This window comes from Thermobia domestica, chromosome 14, assembly GCF_964235325.1.
Source record: "Thermobia domestica chromosome 14, izTheDome1.hap1.1, whole genome shotgun sequence".
Classification (NCBI taxonomy): domain Eukaryota; kingdom Metazoa; phylum Arthropoda; class Insecta; order Zygentoma; family Lepismatidae; genus Thermobia; species Thermobia domestica.
In genome coordinates, this window is record NC_137467.1 from 130889747 (window position 1) to 130913950 (window position 24204).

Consider the following 24204-nt stretch of genomic DNA (forward strand, 5'->3'; position numbering starts at 1 on the left):
TTATTCCTTCTACTACGCGTATTATTCCGTGTCTTTAAATCACTGTCAAAATTTGCGGCACTGGAACGATACGAATTCCTACTGAGCCGACTTTTCCTAACAGCAGTCTCATAAATAGTGACTAATTAGTTGGAGCACCAAAGTTGTTGATCTCATCTTCATCCACTCCACCTTCACCACAGACACACAACTTGACATGCTCCAGGATTGCATATCCTTAGTTCCGAACAAGAATGGTGCATTTCTCATCTTTTCCACTTTCAGTAAGACAGCACATCACACAGCACACAGATACACCACTGCGACATGACCGTACGCCAGTAATTTTATTTTCATTTTATTTTCAGTTCTTCAATCAGTTGATTGGGTGCCAACTTTATATATATATATATATATATAGTCGTTTGTGGACTGTCATTTATGACAGGAAAGTTACTGGTATTCGCCATTTGAAATTACTGGTATTCTTGATGCGTGCCGTCAAATCTCCGTCCAGACGCTGCATAACATGCAAGCTAAGTGGGTCAAACACATTCACCATTTGCATTGACAATACGGACCATATTTTGCAACTACATTTCCTTTAATTAGCAACAAGGAGACCGTAATCTGATTTCTCTCGCCAGTACAACAATCAATTTTATGCATTTTGCAAACATGTTCCGTGTAGAATTTTTGCAATGACTGCTACCTATTTTAATGGTTCACCGATTTCTGTTGTAGCTACAAATACACATAATGTATATAAATTACTATTTTGACTATTACTTAAAATAATATTTGATTAAAAAAAAAATTAAAGGAAACACAGTAACTGTATAATTCGTTCGACTGGATGTATACCGCGTTCCTTAAACGCTACTACACTTACCTGTATACAAGGTGATCCTGAGAACTACTGATATGACTGCACGAATGGGATGGGGAAGAGGACGGGGCATGATAGTTCTCCTTTGTGTGACTCGAACTATGACAGGGGTGTAGAGTGTAATCCCGGTTCCCGGAAGTTGATGAGGAAATGGTTGTCGTAGGAACAGAAACAACGGCGGGCTCTTGGAATTCGTGGCTCTGACATACACCAGGCTCTTGTTTCGGCACTCCCAGCATGCATTCCGATTGTGCTTTTGCTAGAAGACGCTTCTTCTGAGATTGTGACGCACCCACGGAGTAATTCGAACTGCTACTGCTGAAAAAGGAAGAAAAGAAAATACGTCTCAAGAATAGAACAAAACTACAGTGAAACCTCTGAATAACGGACAATGGAGCATAATACTTTTCCGTAAATGAAATGTATCCATAGCTCCTGTGGTAATTTTATACATTATACAGTATATACGTTAGTTACTAAAATAAGAACTGTATACAGTAAGATCGAAATACTATACACAATGGCCTCAATTTTATCCTCAGTTACTTTCATCGTCTTGTAAAAATTCCTTAACGCGAATATTGATTGTACCAAATGTAACGCAACAAGAACACGCAACTTTATTATTGCATATTAAAACGTAAACATAACTAACCAATCATGACGCTTTATGAATTTCATGGGGAAAAGTCTCCAATAGTTGTCTACCGCTTTCATCCTGTGGACATTAGTTTCTTTCCGAAATTTGCTGGTAACTGCTGCATCAATTGCAGTGTTTTATTGTCCCACCGATCAATGGCGAATTACTTTAAGTTTGTTAAAAAGGTATAAATAGAGAATATTTTCTATCCATTATGGAGAGTCTACTAAAATGCTGGCAGAGGGAGAAGACTGTCCGTATTGTAAAAGGCTCCGTCCCGTAATAATGTATACGTGTTTTCGTCGGGACAAAAAAATCTGTCCGTATTACGGAGGTGTCCGATAACGGACGTTGCAGTATATAATAAATTTTCACCGTTTGGGACGGAAGGAGCAAAAAGGATTTGCTACTTTAATTTTTAGTGTAATGAAAGAAGGACTTCGACACAGATTCTTGAAATATATGCAAGAGAGGGGGAATAAGATAATACAGATATCACCGTTTAATACCACACTGTTCTCATAGGAAGCTACAAAGTCTTAACTGGTGAAGGCTGTGCGACACCGGCATCGTGAAGTTGTTAGTAATTTCAAGAGTTGTTCAAACTCTAATACACGTACGAAAGTAGATCACGTCTGAATATTCAAAAAACGAAGTGTGAGCGACACACAAAATGTAAAAACGTAAGTAAGAGCTACAGCCTATCAATTCCGATCACTATTGTATCTGGCTTTCTTGAACGACAGTTTACTATTTTAAGTAACTCAGCCGTTGTTCTACACATGCTACTTCCACATTGAGAAATCTGATTCTTCCACCAGGAATCGAGCGCACATGGACGTATATAATCTGCAATGTTACTTTTTTCCGATTCTTTGTCGCATGGCACTTGACATTTAGTTTTTTCATTCCAGTCCAATGCTGAATCACGCATGGCATGCATTTTGCGAAGCATGGGAAAAACTTGTTGAGAACCTACAATTTGAAACCTGGAACCTGTTTATAAAGTCTAAGATACTGAACACCAAATGCTTTAATTTAGCAAATAAATTCAGATCTGTTCAAAAAACTCCATGAAACTAGAGAAGACCGCAAAAGGTTAAAATATCATACGATAAAATACTGGCAGATTAAAGTATTATACGATATAGTTTGGCACAGATATAATCTGGCACATTTTGTTAAGGTTAAGTAAGCTTTACTTTTTGTGCGCCCTAATCCTAATCAGATAGCGTATTTTTTCGAAACGGTAGGATCTGATTAGAATTTCGGGGCACATAAAACATGTTACAGCCTTTCTATTTCAACTGTGCCCTTGTTGGCGCTGCTGTCGATGTGATTTCCCGTACCTCTCTCAAAAGAGGAGGAACAAGTTGCTGCGGCCAAGATCTTTCAATTGTTGGATGCGAATGCGTTGCCACAATGAACTATTTCACGGATTTCGCTGTGCTCTGTCTTGTTAGCCACTGTAAGTAGCCTACGATCTTCACTCGTCGGGACCAAACGACTGAATGAGAAACTGGCAACACAGCCGAGGCATTCACTTCTTTTCCCTAATCACACGGAGGGGTTCATCCGCCAAAAGTTGGCGGAGGTGGGGCCGAAATATAGTTCTCATATTTTCCGAGGGCACAGGTGGAACAGACAGGCTCTAGTTAATATTAACAAAAAGTGTCACTCTTTATCTGCGTTAAAGTATAATGAATGTTGCACACCAACGCAACCTTAACTCGTTTTCAAAAAAACTTATCCGATTAGATTTTCCAACATGATTTTCGGGACGCAGTTTCAAATTTATCGCGTTGGCATGCTACTGTTTTCTGGAAATTAAATATCTTGTTTTGTAGCTCACGGTTATGCACCGAGATTAAGGGAGAAGATCATTATGAAAACAGTGAATGAAGGAGCAGGAGAAAACTGAAAAATCCAAAGAAAAACCACGAACACAGTATTTGTTTACCACAAAGCCCACTGGCCGCGAGCTGGAACCAAACCACGAACCCCATGCAGCAGCACTATTCTCTGGAGGCGCCATTTCTGCTTTGATACCGTTATAGTTCTGAGAAACCATTTTATTTAGTTGTTAAACATCAAAATTTCATATGCTTTTCATTTAGAGTTTACTTTTCTTTCTTTAAAGGACTGTACAGGTAGTAATTTTGTTAAATATATACAGCATATATAACCATCCAAAACCCCGTACTATATATATATATATATATATATATATATATATATATATATATATATATATATAAGCCCGTCTTGTATATCTAAAGAACTCCACCTGTTATTTTTAACCGATAGGCGTTATATTTTTGATCTGAATTTTTTTCATAATATTCTTCATGGAGTTTTCTGATGGCTTATTGATAGCTTATTTTCCATAAGAACTCCTTACCATAACATCAGAAATTTTATTCCTTTTGTCTCGAATGTTTCTACTCTCAGATCCTCTATTTATAAAACTATAGATACTGCAAACAAATATTATTCTGCTCTAGATATTTTCCAGACTAACTTTGCTAAAATTCATTCAGAACTTATTAAATTTCTAAAGGACCTATAATGTTTACTTACTTAATTTAGCGAGGTACCATTTGAAAGGTTTTCCTCAAGTGCTGTTAGTTCGTAATTTAGTCATCTACTTTCTTTTATTTTCCTATCATCTTTCCTTTTCTTCTAGTTTAAGCTTTTATTTATTTTGTTTCCTTCGGATACTTTGTTGTTCTTTTTTTATCTTAGGAGTCTTTATTTACATGTAAAAGTAATCTTTTTTAAATTTCTGTATGTTCATTTTATTATTGTTATTATTTATGATATCGACTTCATGTATAGTTTATATTGCTTGTGTATTATGCCTCCTGTTAAATATAATCTAAGCCTGCTGTATATGTAGTAGGATTGCATGTATCATGTGCCTGCTGTCTGGGTGCACTTGTGGCTACCTATGCTGTTTGCTGCCTAGTAAACATTTAAACTTTATTATTATTATTATTATTTTAGGTTTCTGTGGACGAAATGCCATATTTTAGCATCGGAATATCATACTTGACAACAAATAACTTTTTCCATGTATTACTCACCTCGGTTGAGGCTCGTGCTTGATTTCACGAACTACTTGGGAGGTTGACGGGAAGACCTGTTGTTGTTGTTGGTGCTGCTGCTGCTGTTGTTGTTGTTGCTGTTGCTGTTGATGATGATGATGATGGTGGTGGTGCTGTTGTTTCGCTGGGCTCTTATGTTCTTCATCACTATCAGCTACAGTTACACAGGAAATTACATTCTTCCTTTGCTTTGTACTGCCTCGTGGGGTAGATTGCGTACTGTAATAAAAGTTTAACAGCATTAAATTATGAAGCTTGTTATAAAAGAAGCATAAGCTTAAGGATCATAAAAGAAGACTGTAAGTAATGCTATAATAAGTGCCACGTATGAATTCCTTTCGTTCTCTACGTACCCTAGCAAAAGGTATCTCATGATTGTCTCGTATGACCACGAAAAGTGAAGATAGAAATTATTCTGCCTCATAGATACTGCAGACGTACAAATAACTGTTTTTTGTTTTCTTTTTTCTGTGATATATTCTACTGGACCACGTCTTTCTATATGCAAACAATGCCATATGCTCCTGCTTATGAAGATCACCACATGGATTTACGACGAAGTACTAAACCACGTGGGATTAATTACTATGAGTAACAGACGACGGACCACTGGCACCTCCTACAAATCACATAACAACAGGACAGCAGCAGCGCCACCGCCGCTCTGGGACACCTAAGAGGAAACTACCTTTCCCCAAAACTTTGGCTTGCAGCGGAGCTAACGGTTCGTAGACTTTACCTCTCTTTACTGCTTGCAGTGGAGCAGCGGGAGAATCCTAACCACAACCCGGCCTGACTTGCAGCGGAGCACTGACGGGAATCTTAACCCCTTCTACTTGCAGCGGAGTAGTGTGTCCTACAACCCCTCACGCAGCATGCTACTGAGGATTTCTTCCCGAGACCGTCAGGTCGAGAGGAACCTGCATTCACCTTGTAACTTATATTAGAGCATTTTATTAGTATCTGTAAATATTGTTGCTCATAGAAGATTTTATAAATAAATCGGTAGTGGGAGACGATTCCGGTCTCTATTTTATTAACCTAGCTCTACCTACTAAAGAAGTTTTAAAATATGTTTCTAAATTACATTTATCATTATTAGGTTAGGATGAAAGTATTACAATGTGATTCTCCGAATTCTGAATTGATATTACTCAAATTTAGTCAAAGAATGTAAAAAATGTAGCTATGCAGAACATACATCTTATACAGTAAATACTTTACATTTTACAAACTAGAAAAGCCTTACATTACTTTTACAAAATGCTGAAAATGGCCTCCATTAACTTCAAGACAAATTCGCCCGGCGACGCACAGTGGGGCGAAAACGCAAAAAGCTGGCCAAAATAAACTAACTAACTAACTAACTCTATGGCCTATGGAACCCGGAGGTTCAGTGCCGCGTTCACAAAAGCTCTCCACTGACTTCTATCCTTAGCTAATTGGATCCCGTTTCTACTTTGTATTCCTATCTCTGCGAGATCCATCTTAATATTATCCTCCCATCTGCGCCTAGGTCTTCCTAATGGTCGTTTTCCTATGGGTCTACCAGTCAAGACTTTGAAAGCGTTTCTACTTTCTTCCATTCTAGCTACATGACCTGCCCACCTAAGCCTCCTAGACTTGACGACCCTAACAATGTTGGGTAAACCGTATAAACTATGTAGTTCCTCGTTATGAAGCTTCCGCCATTCCCCATTCTCGTTCCTCTTGGGTCCGAATATTCTTCTCAGGATCCTGTTCTCAAATACTTTCAGTCTATGTTCTTCCCTCAGAGTAAGCGACCATGTTTCGCAACCATACAGAACAACAGGCATGATTATCGTTTTATATATTTTAAGCTTCAAATTCCTCGACAGAATTCGCGACGACAAGAGATTTTGAACCGAATAGTAACACGAATTCCCTGCTTTTAGTCGACATTTAATTTCTTCGTGAATATGATTTTCGTCTGTTAATATTGATCCTAAATATTTGAAAGTATCCACTTTATCAAAAGTATTATTTAATATTTTAACGCCTCCACAATTTGCCGTATTACGGTCCCGACGCACTTCCATGTATTTAGTTTTCTCTGCATTTACTTCTAAACCCATGTCCCTGCAAGCGTTTAATAATATCTCTGCATTTATTTCTACTGTTCTCCTATCATCCCCTATTAAATTTACATCATCAGCATATGCCATAACCTGGTGAATGCCGTTCAACTCTAGGCCCTGCTGGCCAAAATATGATAACTATATTGAAATTGAATGAAATTTAGTATTAAGGGGTTATTGAGGTTGCTGATTACGATTCTGCAACTAAAGTTGAAAAAAGCAAAATGGCGGAATAAAATTTCCAAAAGTCGAAAAAGTCGTAGAAATGTTCTCAAAAGTGGCGATAAAGGAGTTATTGAGGTTGCTGATTACGATTCTGCAACTAAAATTAAAAAAACAAAATGGCGGCTTCAAAATGGCGGAATAAAAAGAATGTCAACATACTTCGTAATTTTCACAATGTATCTTTAACATTCACTTTTTTCACATATTTTGGTGAACAATTACTTGTTACTTACGCTCTTATTTATTAGAAATGTATTAGTACTTAAATGACACAAATTATTGGTATTTGATTCCGTTATGATAACTGCACCGGCTTGTCACTGTAACATTAAATGAACAATAATTAACATCAACACGCTTCGTAATTGGCACGTTTTGGCAGCTACGTTTTTGTCGACAGCATTAATTAATATTCAGACTACCATTCTACAAAATATGAACGTGGTGCACGAGGGTGCACATAATGTTTTGAACGCTTTAAGTTAATAAAATATATAAACAATGTGAAAATTTTGCCTGACTTGCGACTCAAATTATAAATTATTACATCATTATTATTAATTTTTCACTTCATACACTTAATCTACTTACCAGTACTATATAGGAAAACTTTAGAGATTTAAAAACTATGAACGCGTTCGAAAGTTACAACCGTTTCAACGGACGCGTCACAATTCTTCTATTGCTCTCTACGCATTGAAGGGTCTACTTAAGAGTGGCTCAGGTAGTTGGAATAAAGTAAAAACCCTATTCTATTTATGGATTTGGGCCCTTCTAACATCACTCTAGCCAACTACATAAAAAAATCCTATATTACTAACTTTCGTTTTTTTACTTTTGGCCAGCTTTTTGCGTTTTCGCCCCACTGTGCGACGTGTTGATTGACACTTTTTTCAATACATTAACTAGGATTTCTCTCATGGTTTCAATTATGTTGTACCGCGAATCTTGCGAGTATCGTGAGGTGATTGTGGTACACCATGTTCTTCAGATTATCCCATAAATAAAAATGTGAGCAAGGGAGGAGCTACAACTCTTTTGACATCAGTCTACCTTGAGAAAATTCACGGAAAAATCTCTACGCTCATTTTTGATGTATGGGTCTTTGCCTTGTTTTGTTGAAACCAAAATAGCGTTTATCTTCCTCCAAGCATAGCTGTGAACTCAATGACGATGTCAACGCACAATTTAAATTTACAGTTGTGTTGAAAACAACTGGTTCCGAAATTGCAGCCTAGAAATTTAGCTATGCGGCAACTGTCACGCTAAAATTTTTACATTGTTCTTTTCTCTGAAATAGAAATATCAGACAACCGTGGCTGAAAGATATTGTAGTAACATTCACACATTTTTTATGCTTCTACTAAAGCAACTTTGTTCTTGCATACGACTCATGGCATCTTGTCTTTCTCTTCCTCCTTAATTCTTGCCCAATATAGTATACGTGCTGTCACTTTGTCCTGGAATTTCAGTAGAAAGCTTTTTTTTGAAGACACTGCTTCTTTATTTCTCTATTTTCATTTCAAAATTAGAGTGAACCTCTTCGAGAACCGCAGTTAGACAATGATATTGTTAGATTTATTCTCAGTTTGCTTATTACAAAATGAACTTTGCATTAATGATTTAGGGAATATGGAATTAAATAATAAATGCAGATGGAACACATTTATAAAACAGATTTACCTTGGAAAAAGAAAAATAAGACGAAGATTTTTTTCCTAATTGCTTGTGAATAGTGGTCAGTTTCTCTGACTCATGCATGTGAAGTTTTGGACCACTACTTCAATCCCTTCTACAATACATCCCAATTTTTACCCAACATAGCCCATTCTACAGTACGTTCAAATTCTTTAAAAAACATGTCTTGTATTGCTTAACTCCCTTATTATACATCGAAATAATTAGTTATAAGAATTTTCGATGAAAGGTCCCATCTTCTTCAATGGCGTACTTCAAAACATCAGCCGCTACTCTTAAATCACAACTCATGGCATAAATATATATTTCGAAAATTTTATGGGTGCACTAGATGTATAACACTGTAACCTTCTTAATGATAAAACACAAGTACTTCCATGGATTATCTATAAAAATATTAAACTTCGCCAATTTCTTGTACGTTTATTATTTCTTGTAAGTTCCGATGTTGACGCTGAGATGTGATCAAGAGTACAGCTGAAGTTCTGAAGAACGATGATGAGGAAGATGGAAGTAATCAACGAAAATTTCAGTAATTACACTTATCAATGTATAATAAGATGAGTCAAGTTAATATTTGTAATCATGCGACAGTTTAGTCCCTTAATATCTTGTATTGCGCTCACAAAAAGATTAAGCTGTGCTCTACTTCTACAGAAAAGCATAACAAAATACTCAAGTGAACAAACCTACCTATGGTGCACTTCGTCTTGTGGAGTAACTGTTAGCACCGATGGACAGTTGTTGGAGTTAATATTACAAGATACGCTGATCTTTGATCCATGGCATGCTGTACAGTTTTTATCCTTACAACTGCAAAAGGGGTGGAAGTTCAATGTATTTAGCACTATTCTACATTAAGTGCAAAGAATACAGGTTGTCCCAAAAAGTGTACACAGGCTTTTGTTTTTTAATTTTCCTTGTAAGTTTTGAATAGATGGATTTTATGCTCTGAAAGCTAATGAAGACGACGAGAAAGTACGTCAAGTGATCCGTATGTAATTCCTAACGAAAACACGTGTAGTTCAGATCTCGCTTAAACTGTACGTCCACGTCTGTTCCATTTGTGGGCTGGTTGCTGAATAATTATTTCGGCCACAGTAGACATTTATGGAAAGTATTTTTCCATTTTTATACTTCTTTTCGCGTTAATGCCAAATAAAATTAAAACATTTTGTTTTTATCTTTCTTTCTTTCTTTTTTAATTCACTAAAAAGTATATCTAGAATTTGGAAAACCTGGACTCCTAGAACATCAAAATCGTGCACAATGCAAGTTATATAGTTCAGTTCGGAAAACAATACAATCATGTTCAGTGGTGGCTCTTGAGGATAATCACATCGGTAAAAATTAATATTTTATCGTTATACGCTACAGGAAGAACGCTTACCTGTTTTATATATATATATATATATATATATATATATATATATATATATATATATATATATATATATATATATATATATATATATATATATATATAGTTTTCTTAGGCTGTATGAAGTTTCTTTCCTTCAGATTGTAGCTGTAACATTTAAAGTTTTATCAATATGGCATTTCTAAAGCGCCACCACTGATCATGTTATGACATAGTACTTTCTAAGTTCTAAAAAGAATGAATATTATTACTGTTATTTAAAAAACAGTAGTATATTTTTCCTTGTATATATATGTATATATATTTTTCCTTGTATGTATTTGTATATATATTTTTCCTTGAACAAATAATAATAACCTACTCTTAAATAAACAATGAAACCCGATGACAATATAGTGTCAGCACACGAACAGAAACGTAGTAGGTCTTAGTGTACTACACCTTCCCCAAGATCGTGTTAACATTAGGAAAACAACAAAACAAAACAAAAAAAAAAAAAAAAAAAAAAATCGATGAGAAAACATTGCACAAAAAGTAAATACTGACCGCAAAATATCTTGGTAATATTAAATATTGTACCTTTTTTTGCTACTGTGCAAGATGAAGACCTATTTCTGCCCCGAATATGGAAGTAAGAAGCCTGATTTTGAACACCAATAATCTCATCAATAACACGTTTATATAAACATCGTGCAGGCTTCTCAATTAAAAAGAGATGGGTACAAATAGGTTTTTTTTTTATTTTTTTTATTTTTTTATTTTTTTTATTTTTATTTTTTTATTTATTTTTTTTTTTTTTGCCTATGATAGTCATAAAAAAATAAGTGTTCATAGAAATTCGTATATCGTGTACATATGAAGTTCAAGCATTACACGTTACATCCTTTGTAAGATGCGTATGAAAGTTATTGTAGAAGGCCACGTAAAGAACCCTGCAAGCAAGCATTGTTTTTGATATTCTTCCAATTTAGACTTTTTTTTTCTCGAACTTGTAACAACAATTTTACCATGAGGCGCTTCATGACCCATCATACTTCTTTTTGTGAAGACCAGAGTTCATAAACTTATCAACAAGCATTCATGAAACGCCTAGTACTAGAATTGTTGTTGCAAGTTCCGAAAATCGTCTAAACTGCACAATATCAACAATCATGCTGTTTGTGGGATTCTTTATGTGACTTCCTACAACATTTTCCAATTGTGTCTTAGAGAGATGTAACGTTTAATGTCCGAACTTCATAAAATATACTGGCTTTTATGAACACTTTTACTTTTTATGACTATCATAAGGGAAAAACAGTGATATTTTTACCCGCCGCCTCCATTTTTCCACAGATTTTATACACTTTCATTATGCATTCATCATTTTTCCATGTCACTTGCATGAAAATATCCATGAAGTGAAGACTGTTATTTGGCCAGCTCAGAATCATCTTCGAGTTTTGATTTTAACGTCCTGTTCAGCAGTGAGGCTATATGAGACGTGGACCTACTGATTAACGTGGAATCCGAACCACAGTAGCTCCCGCCTGGAATCGAACCCGAGTCTCCCATGCGCGTACGCTAACCGTTTAGCCACGGAGCTCAGAACAACCTTTGTATAGGAAAGTAACCACTAAGAACCGCGTCATAAGATAAGATCCAATGGCAATATTAACCATTTTTTTTTTATATAAAACTAAGTATACAGTATTTGGGACTACCTGTGTACTTGTGAATAACTATACATACAAACATAAATACATTACAAAACTACCTATTAAAATACGTTGTGACAATACTGAATACCCTCATTAAGTATGCTACTCAAGACATGGGAAGTGCAAAGGTAGGAAAGACCAATAAGTTCAGTTGTAAGATACATCTACAGCCTATGCTGATTATATAGAATTACCTGAAATTATTTTAGACAGTAGTACTTTAATAGGAACCGATGCATGCCAAATACAACCCTTTGTCCTCGCCAGATACAAGTTGTAGCAGTCATATCTACATACAAAATACTTGCTTTAATGCAAATATTTAATAAACAATTAAATCCAACTACAGGAACTCGACCCCATTCAATTTTTTCTAATCTAACAAGGAACATTTTTAATAAGGATCTAGAGCGGGCAGTCCCAGTGATAGCGATTTTACATGTCCATAAGAATTAATGTTGCATTCAGCCAGTAGATCTCAACAATCATCTTCCTTTGAGTTCTCTCAATCACCTGACTACGAAGAAATCCAAATTACCTTTAAACTTTATATGGAGGATATTTCAGAAGGAACCAATGCTTTGGAAAACGACAGATTAGGCGATGATGAATATCGTATAAAACTACGTACTTACAGGCATATTGTGCACCTTCATTTTGATAAAGAATTTAAATGTTTTTATGCTATACAACGCGCTCCTCCACATTAAGGTTCGAAATGATTTTCTTAATCGTTTGTCGTAAAGCTGTTATCAGTTATAGGCCGTGAGGTCGACCAAAACGGAATTTGTCTTAATAGAAGTTATTTTTACGTAGATGTTAGAATATCGTCTGTATAACACGATTTTAGATTAAATTTTGAAAGAAAAATGGTGAACGTTGTTATGAAAGCAAAAATGTACACTCATGTCCAAAATGATTGTCGCATGTCTATAACTGTCTTCTTGTAAGAATATAATTTGATAATGATTTTGCAGGGCACTTTTAATATTGATACTATGTGTATAATCGGGAAATGTGTATTTGTGGTAAATTTCATAGGAAAAGAATTACAAATACGAAAATTAGAATGAGTAAAACAAGATGTTGCTAAATGGACAAGAAAGTTTTATTTTCGTTTTACTGTTCTCATTTACTACTCTTTTGACATGAAATTTGCCACATACATGTCTTTGCCGATTATACACATACTAACATTGTAAGAAATACCGGTCGAATTCGTTATCAAATTATATTCCTACAACAAAATATTTATAGACATGCGACAATAATTTTGATCATGAGTGTACATATAAAATTTGATTGGAACGTCTAAAGATAAGATAAATTTATAATCGTCAACAACAGACCTGTGGTCAAGTTCTGAAGGCTTCTACAGCTTCATAATTAGTGCATCTGCATAAAATGCATGTGATTGCAAGTTTAAACTTTAAGAGAATAAAACCTCAAACATATAATTGACTTTTAATAGTAAATCGCGTCGTCTAAGATGGCATATACGAGGTCGAAGTCATAATCACTAGGTATACGTGAATGAGCCTTCATTAAGGTTGGTTTAAAGGGACAAGTTTTGCCGATAGATGTCACTACAGTCCTCGTATCTCTCATCTATTTTTTTACCTCTCATGAAAATTCACGATTTCTCTTACAAATTTCAAACTACAGACTTCAAATTTTTAGAGAAGGAACTTCATAACCTACCGAAGGCAACAATCCGTGCCGATTTTTTTATTTAGAATCTTCTTCATTGTTGAAATGGCTTAATTGTTGAAATTGGATATCCAAATCTTTAACAATATACTGTTTCAACAATGAAGAAAATTCTAAATAAAAAAATCGGCACGAATTTTTGCCTTTGATAGGTTATGAAGTTCCTTCCCTAAAAGTTTGAAGTCTGTAAGTCTGAAGTCGAAATTTGTAAGAGAATCTTGAATTTTCGTGAAAAGTAAAAAATACATGAAATATACAAAGATTGTAGTGACATCTATCGGCAAAACTTGTCCTTTTAAACCAACCTTAACCACTATATGCATCAGTTGTCTGAATTCACGCGAAACAAGTACCATGACAAATCCAACGAATGCACTAAAGTACAATCGATGCATCAGCTGACTGAGATGTGTTAAGATTCCCATTGTGATCACAGCAGACACGTTTTAAAAACTTGGAACACACCTTTCTTTCAGACCGTTATTCTTATCTAGTAACAAAACACAGACATATAATTATCGGTTCTCCGAAACCTTACTTGCAAATTCATGCAATACTTCCCATGTTACCAGCAAGTGCAACTAAAAACTTTCAATTTTTCTCCCGGCCGAAACATAACAGTGCATGCAAAAAACATAGTAAGAACGACCTTGCAAGTATTCAGGTAACAAATGTTAACAGAAACCAATATTACGTGAACCATTAAAGTAAAATGTCTACAATAATCGGGCTAGCGTTATCACATGCGTACGCGATTTGTCAAGTGAAGAGATTACGTTTGTCATGATCGAACACGTCTTCCAATTGAGATCCGACTATTATATTTGATCCTGTGGTACAGATTTCATTCATTTACTATACCATGCTGTTGTCCTTCATTGTAGTTAAACGTTGAAGCCTAACACATATAGTCTTTCTATTCACTTTCATCCAATTTATAATTTCACAAATCATGGTTCCTTGCTTCTGAAATACCTTATATAAATTTATCTATAGGTGAGTACAGAACTTACATATTCTGAACACAGTTTGTGACGTTTACTAGTAACCCAGAGAAACTGTGCGCTAGCAATAACCACAAAGTGATATTGTGCGCACCAGCTACGATATTTTATTATAAAGAAGTCTAAAGAATCCACCACCATTCTAAAATATGGAGACAAAATGTATTTAGCAACATTCAATCATCTGTGTAGTTTAAAAATTAAGTTGGCTACTAGCTATCTCCTTCATCAATAGAATATTAATTATTGACAAAGAAAATAAAAAGTACGAGAGAAAGATGGAAGAAAAATATGGCTGCGGCTAACTGCAATATTATTAATGTAAATGTCATTAGTCCCGATAGATACATGTATCTATTTGCACGATGTTAAATTTAGTACAGCAAACTGTTCATTGTGTATCCCCAAGATTCAAGTACAACTGATCGATATTATATAAGAAAATAGATTGAATCAACTATTTTCTTTACATCATACTCCTAAAGACACGAATTCAATAAAAATTGAGTGAAAAGTGTAGAATTATGCCGGGAATCAAACCTGTGTTTACCAGGCTGATGCGTTAACCACTACAGAGAGAGATGGCTTAATCCTGTACTTCATAACAATTTTCATAATTAATCTTTCTACAATAAATATATAAATAAATAAAATAAAATAAAATTACGTTGAACTTATTAGGTTAACGTTTCAACAATAAAACATGTTACTTCGTTCTTCATACGCGGGAAGTTCAAAAAGTTTCCATATTCAAGCAGAAATCATTCACAAAGAGTAAGAAATTCATGTTAGCAGATTAAGTATAACCTTTAGCACGTTAAGTGTAAAATATAACTGCAGTGTAATAATTACTCTTTCTATTGCAGGTGCTGCAGTGAATGGAGGTGCAAGAAAATGCGCAAAGTGGAATACACAGCAGTGATCTGATTCCTATTTCTGCCAGGCACAGCTCCCAGACATATCTATGAGGAAATGTTTGTAGTATATGGTGAAGAACCTCCTTAGTATAGTGTTGTTGCTAAGACGTACAGATACTCAAATGTGGTCACACGCACAAAAGGGATAATAAACATCTTGTAGACAGTCAACAGCAGTGAACGAAGAGTTGATCCGAAAAGTCGAAATCCTCATAAATGAAGATCGCGGATGAAACGATCATCTGTATTTGCCAAAGGCGTCTGCACGGTGGATCTCGAGTCCGCTGACACCACTTCAAAAGCAACGAAGATTCGGAAAGCACAGAAAGCTCAAAACAGTGAAAACATTATCACTTCCCCGACCTCTGAAAAAAGGAAAATCCAAATGTCTCCAAAGGTCATGTCTGCTTTTCCGGACGAACGTAGTGTTATCCTCACGGATTATTTACTGAAAGGCCACATAATTACTGGAGATAACTGCGTAAACTTGGTCAAATCTTGTGATAAAATTATTAATATTAAGTAATAGCTTTGCAAATAAGGAGTCTGTCCGAAGGTATGCTCATCCTCCACGACAACGTGCCTATCCATGCATTCTGTTTCCTTCTCGTCAAAACACGTCAGTGTGTCGGATATTTTGACACTATATTGACCAGATCTTGCGCCTTCGGATTTCTTCCTCATTCCTAGTTTTTTTTTTTGGGGGGGGGGGAGAAAAGGGAAAACATTTTCAAAATGACGACGTCAATATTTCTGCCAAGTTTCAACTTTTTCTGTTCTCAGGACAAGGCGAATATGGAAATTTCATGAACTTCCTTCATATCAACACAAAATGAGTTAACTGGCTGAATATCTATCATACTGTGATTACGAAACATACTAACACTGGAAAAACAATAAGTACAGTCAGCATCGAAACGGTGCCCGTACTCTCACCATGTTTCCAAAATACAAGTTATTCTGATGTGATTTCACTCATTAATTTTGATAAGAATAATCTGCGGAAGTAATACAAAACTTAGAAGGAGTAATCTAAGATTCTTGTACATTACGCTGGGAGTACATTCCGATTACAGTCGTGGATACAAGTTCAGACTTACCAAAGAGAAACTTTTCCAGTCTCTACTGAGCCTGAGCTTTTGCATGCAGTAGTACAGATTCTAGACTAACTTGCATCTAAACACTGTGGTAACTTCTATCATCAACAACGATCATTTTCAAGCAGGTATTGGTAGACATTCAACGTAATCTAATGAACATCAGGATCTATATGGATATTATTATTATTATTATTATTATTATTATTATTATTATTATTATTATTATTATTTACGTACACTCCCGTTTCTGTGTATACATAGTATTTCCAAATGTTAAGAACACACTGTGGACTGCTTAAATTTTCATCAAGTTAAATAACTGGTCTACAATATTTTTTCGGACAAAACATTTAAAAAAGTCCATTAGCAAATGGAGATTACTAATTCTGACTCATATACTTTCAAGTCCTAATTTAATTACCAACTGTTTTAAAGAAAATGTGCTGTTTTCCTTCTAGCAGACTAACTTCAAGGTTATATTTGGACTCTTGCCACCTCACATTTCTGAAAGAACACGTTTAATACACTTTTATTCCACTTATCGTAATGAATCATTCAGCAAAGTTTATTCCCATGCTTTGCAACTACTGTGGTCAAATCTACAATTAATTTCTGAAAATAACTGACTTTAAGTATCTTTAATAGGCGAGTTTTTGTTAAGAGGTGGTAAATTTTACAGTTTAAGATTTGTTTGGAACTCTTTTTAGTGACGCACTACCTTTTCCCCAATTCCGATGAAGTTTATCACTATTTTTCACACACTTTATACATAAATTTTATAAAGTAGTATTGTTTTTATTTATTTATTTATTTCCAAAGCACTAAACTGTTAAGTATAGCAAAAATACGATTGACGAATGAAGTAACTCATACAAACATCATATTATAATAATTTTTAGTTCGTCGTACTCGAATGTATCGTCCTGTGAGGTGAGTTCAAAAAGTATCGAACCTCATTTTTCCCCCCGCGTAAACCAATAAACCGCGGGAGGCTTTATTCAGTGTAGATGTAGAGGGGACACTCATGCGCAGTCGTGATTTTTTTCCCGCCCGCAGATAGCGTAAGTCGCTGGCAGTCGGCCAAGTAATGAAAACGTGTAGTGATCGATCGTCAGATTTCAGTTTTTTGTAAAACGATAGAAAAACCTGAGCAGCGATACTGCATCAAATTTTGCCAAAAGCCTGGCGATACCCAAGCGGAAACCATTCAACTGGAACCGTACATTTAATTTTCAATGAGAATTTGGGCATGAGGAGTGTGTCCGCGAAATTTTATTCAGGCTGTATGTCGTCAGGTTCCCATACTCACCCGACATGGCTCCGTATGACTTTTGGTTATTTCCCAGGCTGAAAATGACACTAGAAGGGACTCGATTCGAGTCAAGAGAAGTCACCATGCAGAATGCAACAGTACGGTTGCTAGCCAGAAGTGTTTCCAACAATGGTGGGAGCGCTAGGAGAATTGTGTGCATTCCACAGAGATTACTTTGAAGGGGATTACTGTTTCGGATTTCCAAGTAAGTAACTGTATTTTTTCCAACCAAAGGTTCGATACCTTATGAATCTATCTCGTCTACATAATTTCAAAAGAAGTAATTTTATAAGAAGTTTACAAGAAAACTAAAATCTCTACTACATTTAAATAAGTAAAAATGGCCTTTCATTTCTTTGTAAAACTTTTAGATTATACTGATAATTTGGTAGTGGAGGTCTCACCTTTACTCTTTTAATTACAAATAAAGGAAATTTTCAGCTTATCTATCCGTATCTAATCTCTTCTAAAGTCGCCAGTAAAAATGCACATCTATATTTACTAGTTTCTAATCAATACTTCGAAACAAATCGACCGATTTAAACGATTATTCTTCAGATAAAAAGAAGCAACTGTTTCTGTAAATTACCTGAAACCGTACTCAACCTCGTTCATGCACTGCGAATTATAATTTTAAGAATATAGATAAATGTATACGAGGTTTTGCTGACGACTGTGCTTACTCTCACACTTCATGATGTTGGACATTTTTCATCCTATCTATATATTTGTAAGCTTTCTTCATGGCTCTAATACTAGTTTCTACAGCATTTTCAACAACGCTTGTTTCATATTTTGCCTACAAATTTCCCATCTACTTCAAAAGCAACGTTGTAAAGAAATTGTATAATAGTACTCACCACTTCCCAGGAGCTTCATCTTCACTATCCGAGATAGTAATGACAGAAACCGCTGGCGAAGGTGTGTCATGAATGGTAATCGTCTGCTGACGAGCTGGTGCCGGTTGTTCTTGCTTTGTGTTGGTCCCTGAACTGCCAGCCACTGCTTGTGGATGCCAATGTGACACAGCCACAGGGGAATTACGAATTCGACTATGACTATGACTGTACGTCGATGGTTCTGAAACAAAGCATACATTGTTCGTTGGCATTATATATATATATATATATATATATATATATATATATATATATAACACATCCCGTATTTCAGCTACTTTACCGTAATTTTTATATTTCTACGTAAAAGTGAACTGCTTTCATACAGCAAGAAATAAACAACAATTTATGCGCAAAGTAACAAAACAATTCTATAATAATAATAATAATAATAATAATAATAATAATAATAATAATAACTAAGTTATTAAGTAAGTTTTCTTGAGTATAAACTTTATCTAGCCTCATATACGGAAAAGTAACTGAAATATCGGTTTGCATTAAGAAGTAATACACCTTCTAACAAAAAATTACAGTGCGAGGTTAGCATCTGTTCATTATTAAAATCCTTCCTTTCCTCTGAAATTAATTGTAAACCAAAAAGCAAAATCAACATCTGGAAGATTTAAGTTGGCGACAAGAAATTGAGAGATTCCAGGTCATGTTCTGCTAGCACAACTCGTCCAAACTCGTAAGTCACGCGTTCGAGCCTAATCCGACTCGATTTCAATAATTGAACGCAAATCCATCAACTTAGTGAGCGTAAGCGACATTGAGGATAGACAGCCCGTGTTCAAGTGTGTGAGATCCACAGCTAGAGTGTGCCTGAGCTCGTGCAAGCTCCGATTGCAAAATGGCAGTCTCTGGTATATAGCTGCTATCCAAAACAGCAACAGCATACGATTATCACTGTGGAACAGAGAACTAAGGGTGTGTGGAACAGAGAACTAAGGGTGTGTGGAACATAAGTGGTGGCAATATAAGCCAAACTTACAGGGTTTGGACAAAAAAAAAAAAAAATCTAAAACGTTTGCGAAAATGTGAAAATCATAAATAGTATGGTGTGGGGCCTCCTTTTGCGTCCAAAATAACTTGGATTCGACGTGGAATGGACGTATACTGCTCCTAAATCGTAGTGTATGAAAGTTTGTACCATTGTTCCTCCAAAACATGCTCCAGTTCCTTAAGGGATGCTGGTGGAGGGTAGCAGATCGAACACGCCTTTCTAACTCAGACCAAATGACTCAATGATGTTCAGATCTGGTGATTGTGGGACCCAGGGGAGGTGTGATAGCTCCTGGTCATGCTTCTCAAACCATGATTTCGCAGGTTTTGCGCGTGACAGGGTGCCAAATCATCTTGGTAGATGCCATCACCATCAGGGAACAATATTTGGGCCATGGGTAGAACCTGGTTCCCCAAAATGGCCTTATACGCCTTAGCATTCATCATTCCATGCAGGGCTATGATGGGACCTGCAGAAAACCACGATATCACTGCCCATACTGTAACAAAACCACCCCCATGCTTTACAGTTGGGAGCAGACAGTCTGTATCATAGGCCTGCGACGGTGTTCTCCATACGTAAACACGACCGGTTGTTGGAAACAAGGTGAAGGTCGATTCATCGGACCATATTGCGTGTTTTGACTGCACATGAGTCCACGCCTTGTGGTCCTTGCACCACTGGATAGCCTCTCCGCATTTACTGCTATGACCCGGGGTTTGGACATTATCTAGGGCGCTCTTGTTCCACATTTCGATTATGTTTTATTTAATGGAAGTATCACATAATCACTGTAAAATTAGCGGTATTTTAATTTCGCGGGATGAGGCCTCTTAACGTGTTTGAACTTTCTAACAAAATATTACACCACACTAGAGCCTGTCTATTTCAGGTGCGCCTTCGGAAAATATGTAAAACACTACGGTCCCATCCTCGTCCCCCACTGACGGAGGAACCCTCCCTTTGCTTAAGAAAAAGAAGTGAATGACTTCAGCCAATTTGTCATTCAGTCGTTTAGTCTTGACGAGTGAAGATCATAGGCTACTTAGAATGGCTAACAGGATAGAGCACAGCGAAGTCTGTGAAATAATTCATTGTGGCAACGCTTCTGCATCCAACAATTGAAAGATCTCGGCCGCAGCAACTTGTTCCTCCTCTTTCGAGGAAGATACGGGAAAACACATCGAGAGTAGCGCCAGATGGGGCACACTTGAAATAGAAGGACTCTACTACCCTACTTTGATACAATAATGAAGACACATAAATAATAAGATCACGCTTTCTCTGTACTCAGACTTTAAGAAAGAAAGAAAAACATAAAATACTTCGGAAATTTCGACTGGAATACTCAGATAAAATAATGCACACTTAAAAAACCGGATGTATAAATATAGTGAGTAAAATCATTCTTTACCTGTCGGTGGCGTGCCTTCTTTCACTCGCTTTTTGACTGGACTTAGTTGAGTAGGCTCCTTCTTCTCGGTCCGAGGTGGTGCACCGTGGGTGCTGACAGGTACTGTGAGGTGGTTCACCGTATTATGGTGAGCAACTGGCGGAGCATGTGCTTTGGTGCTCCTTTTAGACGTGTTCCAACTAGCTTGACTGCTAACTGCGTTCGTATGATCAATCATCGTATCGTACACTTCAGGCACCTCAACAGGGAATACTGGCCTTTGTTCCTAAAACGAATATATGACAAATTAGTAAACAGTAAAAGCTTTAAAACCAACGAGAATGACATGTTTAATTTCGATAAACTGAAGTGACAAAGGGGAAACGTAAAGTCTTTTAAAGTAAATGTAGAGGATTGCTAAGGAATGCTCTTTAAAAGTACAATTTTTCACTTATTCTCTTTTACCTTGTTACGCTAATAATAAAAACATGTTTTTAGTATTGAGAGTCTACCCTTGCGTGTGGGTGTGTAAAAGGAATGAATTATGACTAGTTTTGCATGACTATTCTTTAACTTTACTTCAATTCTCGATATGTCCGAGATTTCTTCAGATGAAAGGTGGTAACCCTAAAGTATTAAATTTAAAAAAAAAGCTGGATTAGTATAAACTTCTCTTAAGTTACTTGATGTGGTAGATTTGCAAACAATGCCTGTTGATTAAATTCTATGCTACTCGAAGGAGAAGTCCATATTAACCAGTATCAATTAAAGTGTCGTGAATTTACCTGAAGAATTGTGCTAGAATCAACAATAAGAGGACGACCCCAGTCTCCAGCGTCGGACAGCAACGGCTGCTGAATGGCTGCATGCTGTGGTGGTAACTGCTGCCATGAAGGTACAATCGCCATTTGGCGGTTTGTAGGCCAAGAAGTCTGAACAGCATTCTAGAAATAAACATGAAAAAAAAATGGTTAATACCAACTCAGTGAAATGTTTATCTATACACTCATAGTATGGTTAGATAATAATCTGATTTTTAAGAGATAATTAGGTCACTGTAAGTTGCAAGAACACTAGATCATATAACTACCCAAACACATACGACGGACTACATAGTAGCAAGAATATGTCGGTAACATATAGAACATCAAAAAATAGTTTTCACGGCAACTTAATTCTAACTACATTTGACTCACGATTTATCGGGTAATAGAGGGGAAGAATCCACGGTTAACTCAAAATCACGGTTAATCCAAAGACAGGAAAAAGAAATGATAAATAATCACTATATAGTACATAGAAAAATGATACATGGCAATTTACCTGTACTATATTTTCAGGAACTTTACTTCAGTAAAGTTTCGAATCAATTGTACAACAAACGAACGAAGTATGTTAAATGTTTCCACTATTTTCTCATTGCTGTAAGTTTGTCACTTATCACCAGTCCATTCCATTGGCTAGTTAATTAAAACGGCTCCTCTCCATCCAGCTGCGATGGTGATAGCCAACGCGCAACATGTTCTCTATAGCCGTGTCCGAATCACCCAAAATGCGCCGTTCATGCCGCGTTCTATCGTTCCGTCAGCGGAAAACTGGCGTTTTCAAATTAATGAAAGCGTATTTTTAAAATTTCGCGTATTGTTAGAAATTTCGAGCAAAACTGCCAATTTTGCGTTTTATCGCGCGACAGAAACCAATGAAAATATATACAAATATCACATCATAAAATGTCAAAAAACTTAAAATTACTTAATTCTGACGCATTTCATTTTATCGCGCATTGCGAAAAACTCGTGCCTCTAATAGAAAATCAAATCATGACGTCACAGTCTTTTGTTCGTCTGAGACGCTTCAACGCTATCTGTTAGCGTCCGACTAAACTAAGACTAGTCAGTCTACCGACTAACACGTGTCACCCCGTCTCTTAACAGATGTATCAGGAGCTTTCTAAACCTGTCATGTCTTTTATTCACGTGACTTTCCACTTTGTCCCACGACGCCGAGTGGACCCCGAAAATTGGGAAGCACCGAACCCGAAACCACGCGGACATGAGTCTAACGCTCTAGCCACTAGATTACGGTGTCCCCTAATAAGTAATATACTTACTTAACCCTTTGACTATCTATCCTTTTAATGTGAATATTCTTTTATATGTACAGTCCGCAGCAAAAAACTTGCAACATGAGCATGTAAGTTTATTGTGAAACTACGCCTGACAGCGCAGGGAATCAACATAACGTCCAAGTGGCACAAATCACCTCAGGAGAAACTATGCGTTCTCCCCTGCAAACTTATTTTGGAGCAAAAGACTTCGTCCTTTCACAATAAACTTACATGCTCATGTTGCAGGTTTTTTGCTGCGGACTGTACATGTACGACTCCTTTAATGTGGGATATTCCTCACATCTGTACACAGTTTTAGAAACTAAAGTCTCCTTGTCACATTTGAACCGATGGGATAGCAACATATACTTTTTTTTTAGTTTTTTTTTTTTTTTTTTTTTTTTACAAAAGAAAAAAAAAATATGTTTGAATTATTCGCATGGGACACATGTATCCCGTTAGTAGTCAAAGAGTTAATATTTAGTAATGACTTACAACTAAATATGTATCCATTTGAAAATGTCAACTGTTTCGACAAAGCCTCTATGATTTCCTAAGTGGCTTGAAAATTTCTACTGCATACTTACTTCACACAACCTACACCATAATGCCATCTCACATTACCATCGATTGTGCACAAATAAAGATCATAGTTTCACACTGAGACTTGCATGCTGCAATATTATCCTTCTGAATTTCTTGAAATTAACTTAACTTCCTGTAAATAATTAAAGAACGAAGTATGTTCTTCTATACACACTTCTGATCGTTGAACGTAATAATTACTCAATGTTCGAAAATACACAGTTAAATATTGTGTTTGTGAGCTTAATATTCGCAAGTGTAAGGAAGAACACACTTCTTCGTTAGAAATAATATAAGTAAAAGGCTAATAGTCACCGCAAGAAACAAACCTTATCTCTAGGAAATACTTCCCAAGAACATCGTCAGCCTAGGCACACTTCAAAAAGGATTTAAACCATAAAAAGAATTTTAAAAATGTACGAAGTAAAAATCTTCTTGTCACTATAATTAGAC

The 24204-nt window shown here is 36.1% G+C and overlaps 1 protein-coding gene across 10 annotated transcripts in view; it reads right to left on the reverse strand.

Annotated features, from left to right (window-relative positions):
- Positions 1 to 24204, reverse strand: part of Hipk (Homeodomain interacting protein kinase) — a 139702-nt gene that overhangs the window by 36779 nt on the left and 78719 nt on the right. For 8 of the 10 annotated variants that reach the window (XM_081738834.1, XM_081738835.1, XM_081738830.1 and 5 more), the window contains 6 exons: positions 21845 to 22003; positions 21081 to 21345; positions 18622 to 18841; positions 9331 to 9450; positions 4595 to 4834; positions 872 to 1186 (listed from right to left, as the gene is read on the reverse strand). In XM_081738834.1, the coding sequence (XP_081594960.1) occupies positions 872 to 1186; positions 4595 to 4834; positions 9331 to 9450; positions 18622 to 18841; positions 21081 to 21345; positions 21845 to 22003 (1319 nt within the window). The remainder of the gene's footprint in view (positions 1 to 871; positions 1187 to 4594; positions 4835 to 9330; positions 9451 to 18621; positions 18842 to 21080; positions 21346 to 21844; positions 22004 to 24204) is intronic. The other 2 variants (XM_081738828.1, XM_081738833.1) reach the window with 2 other exon arrangements.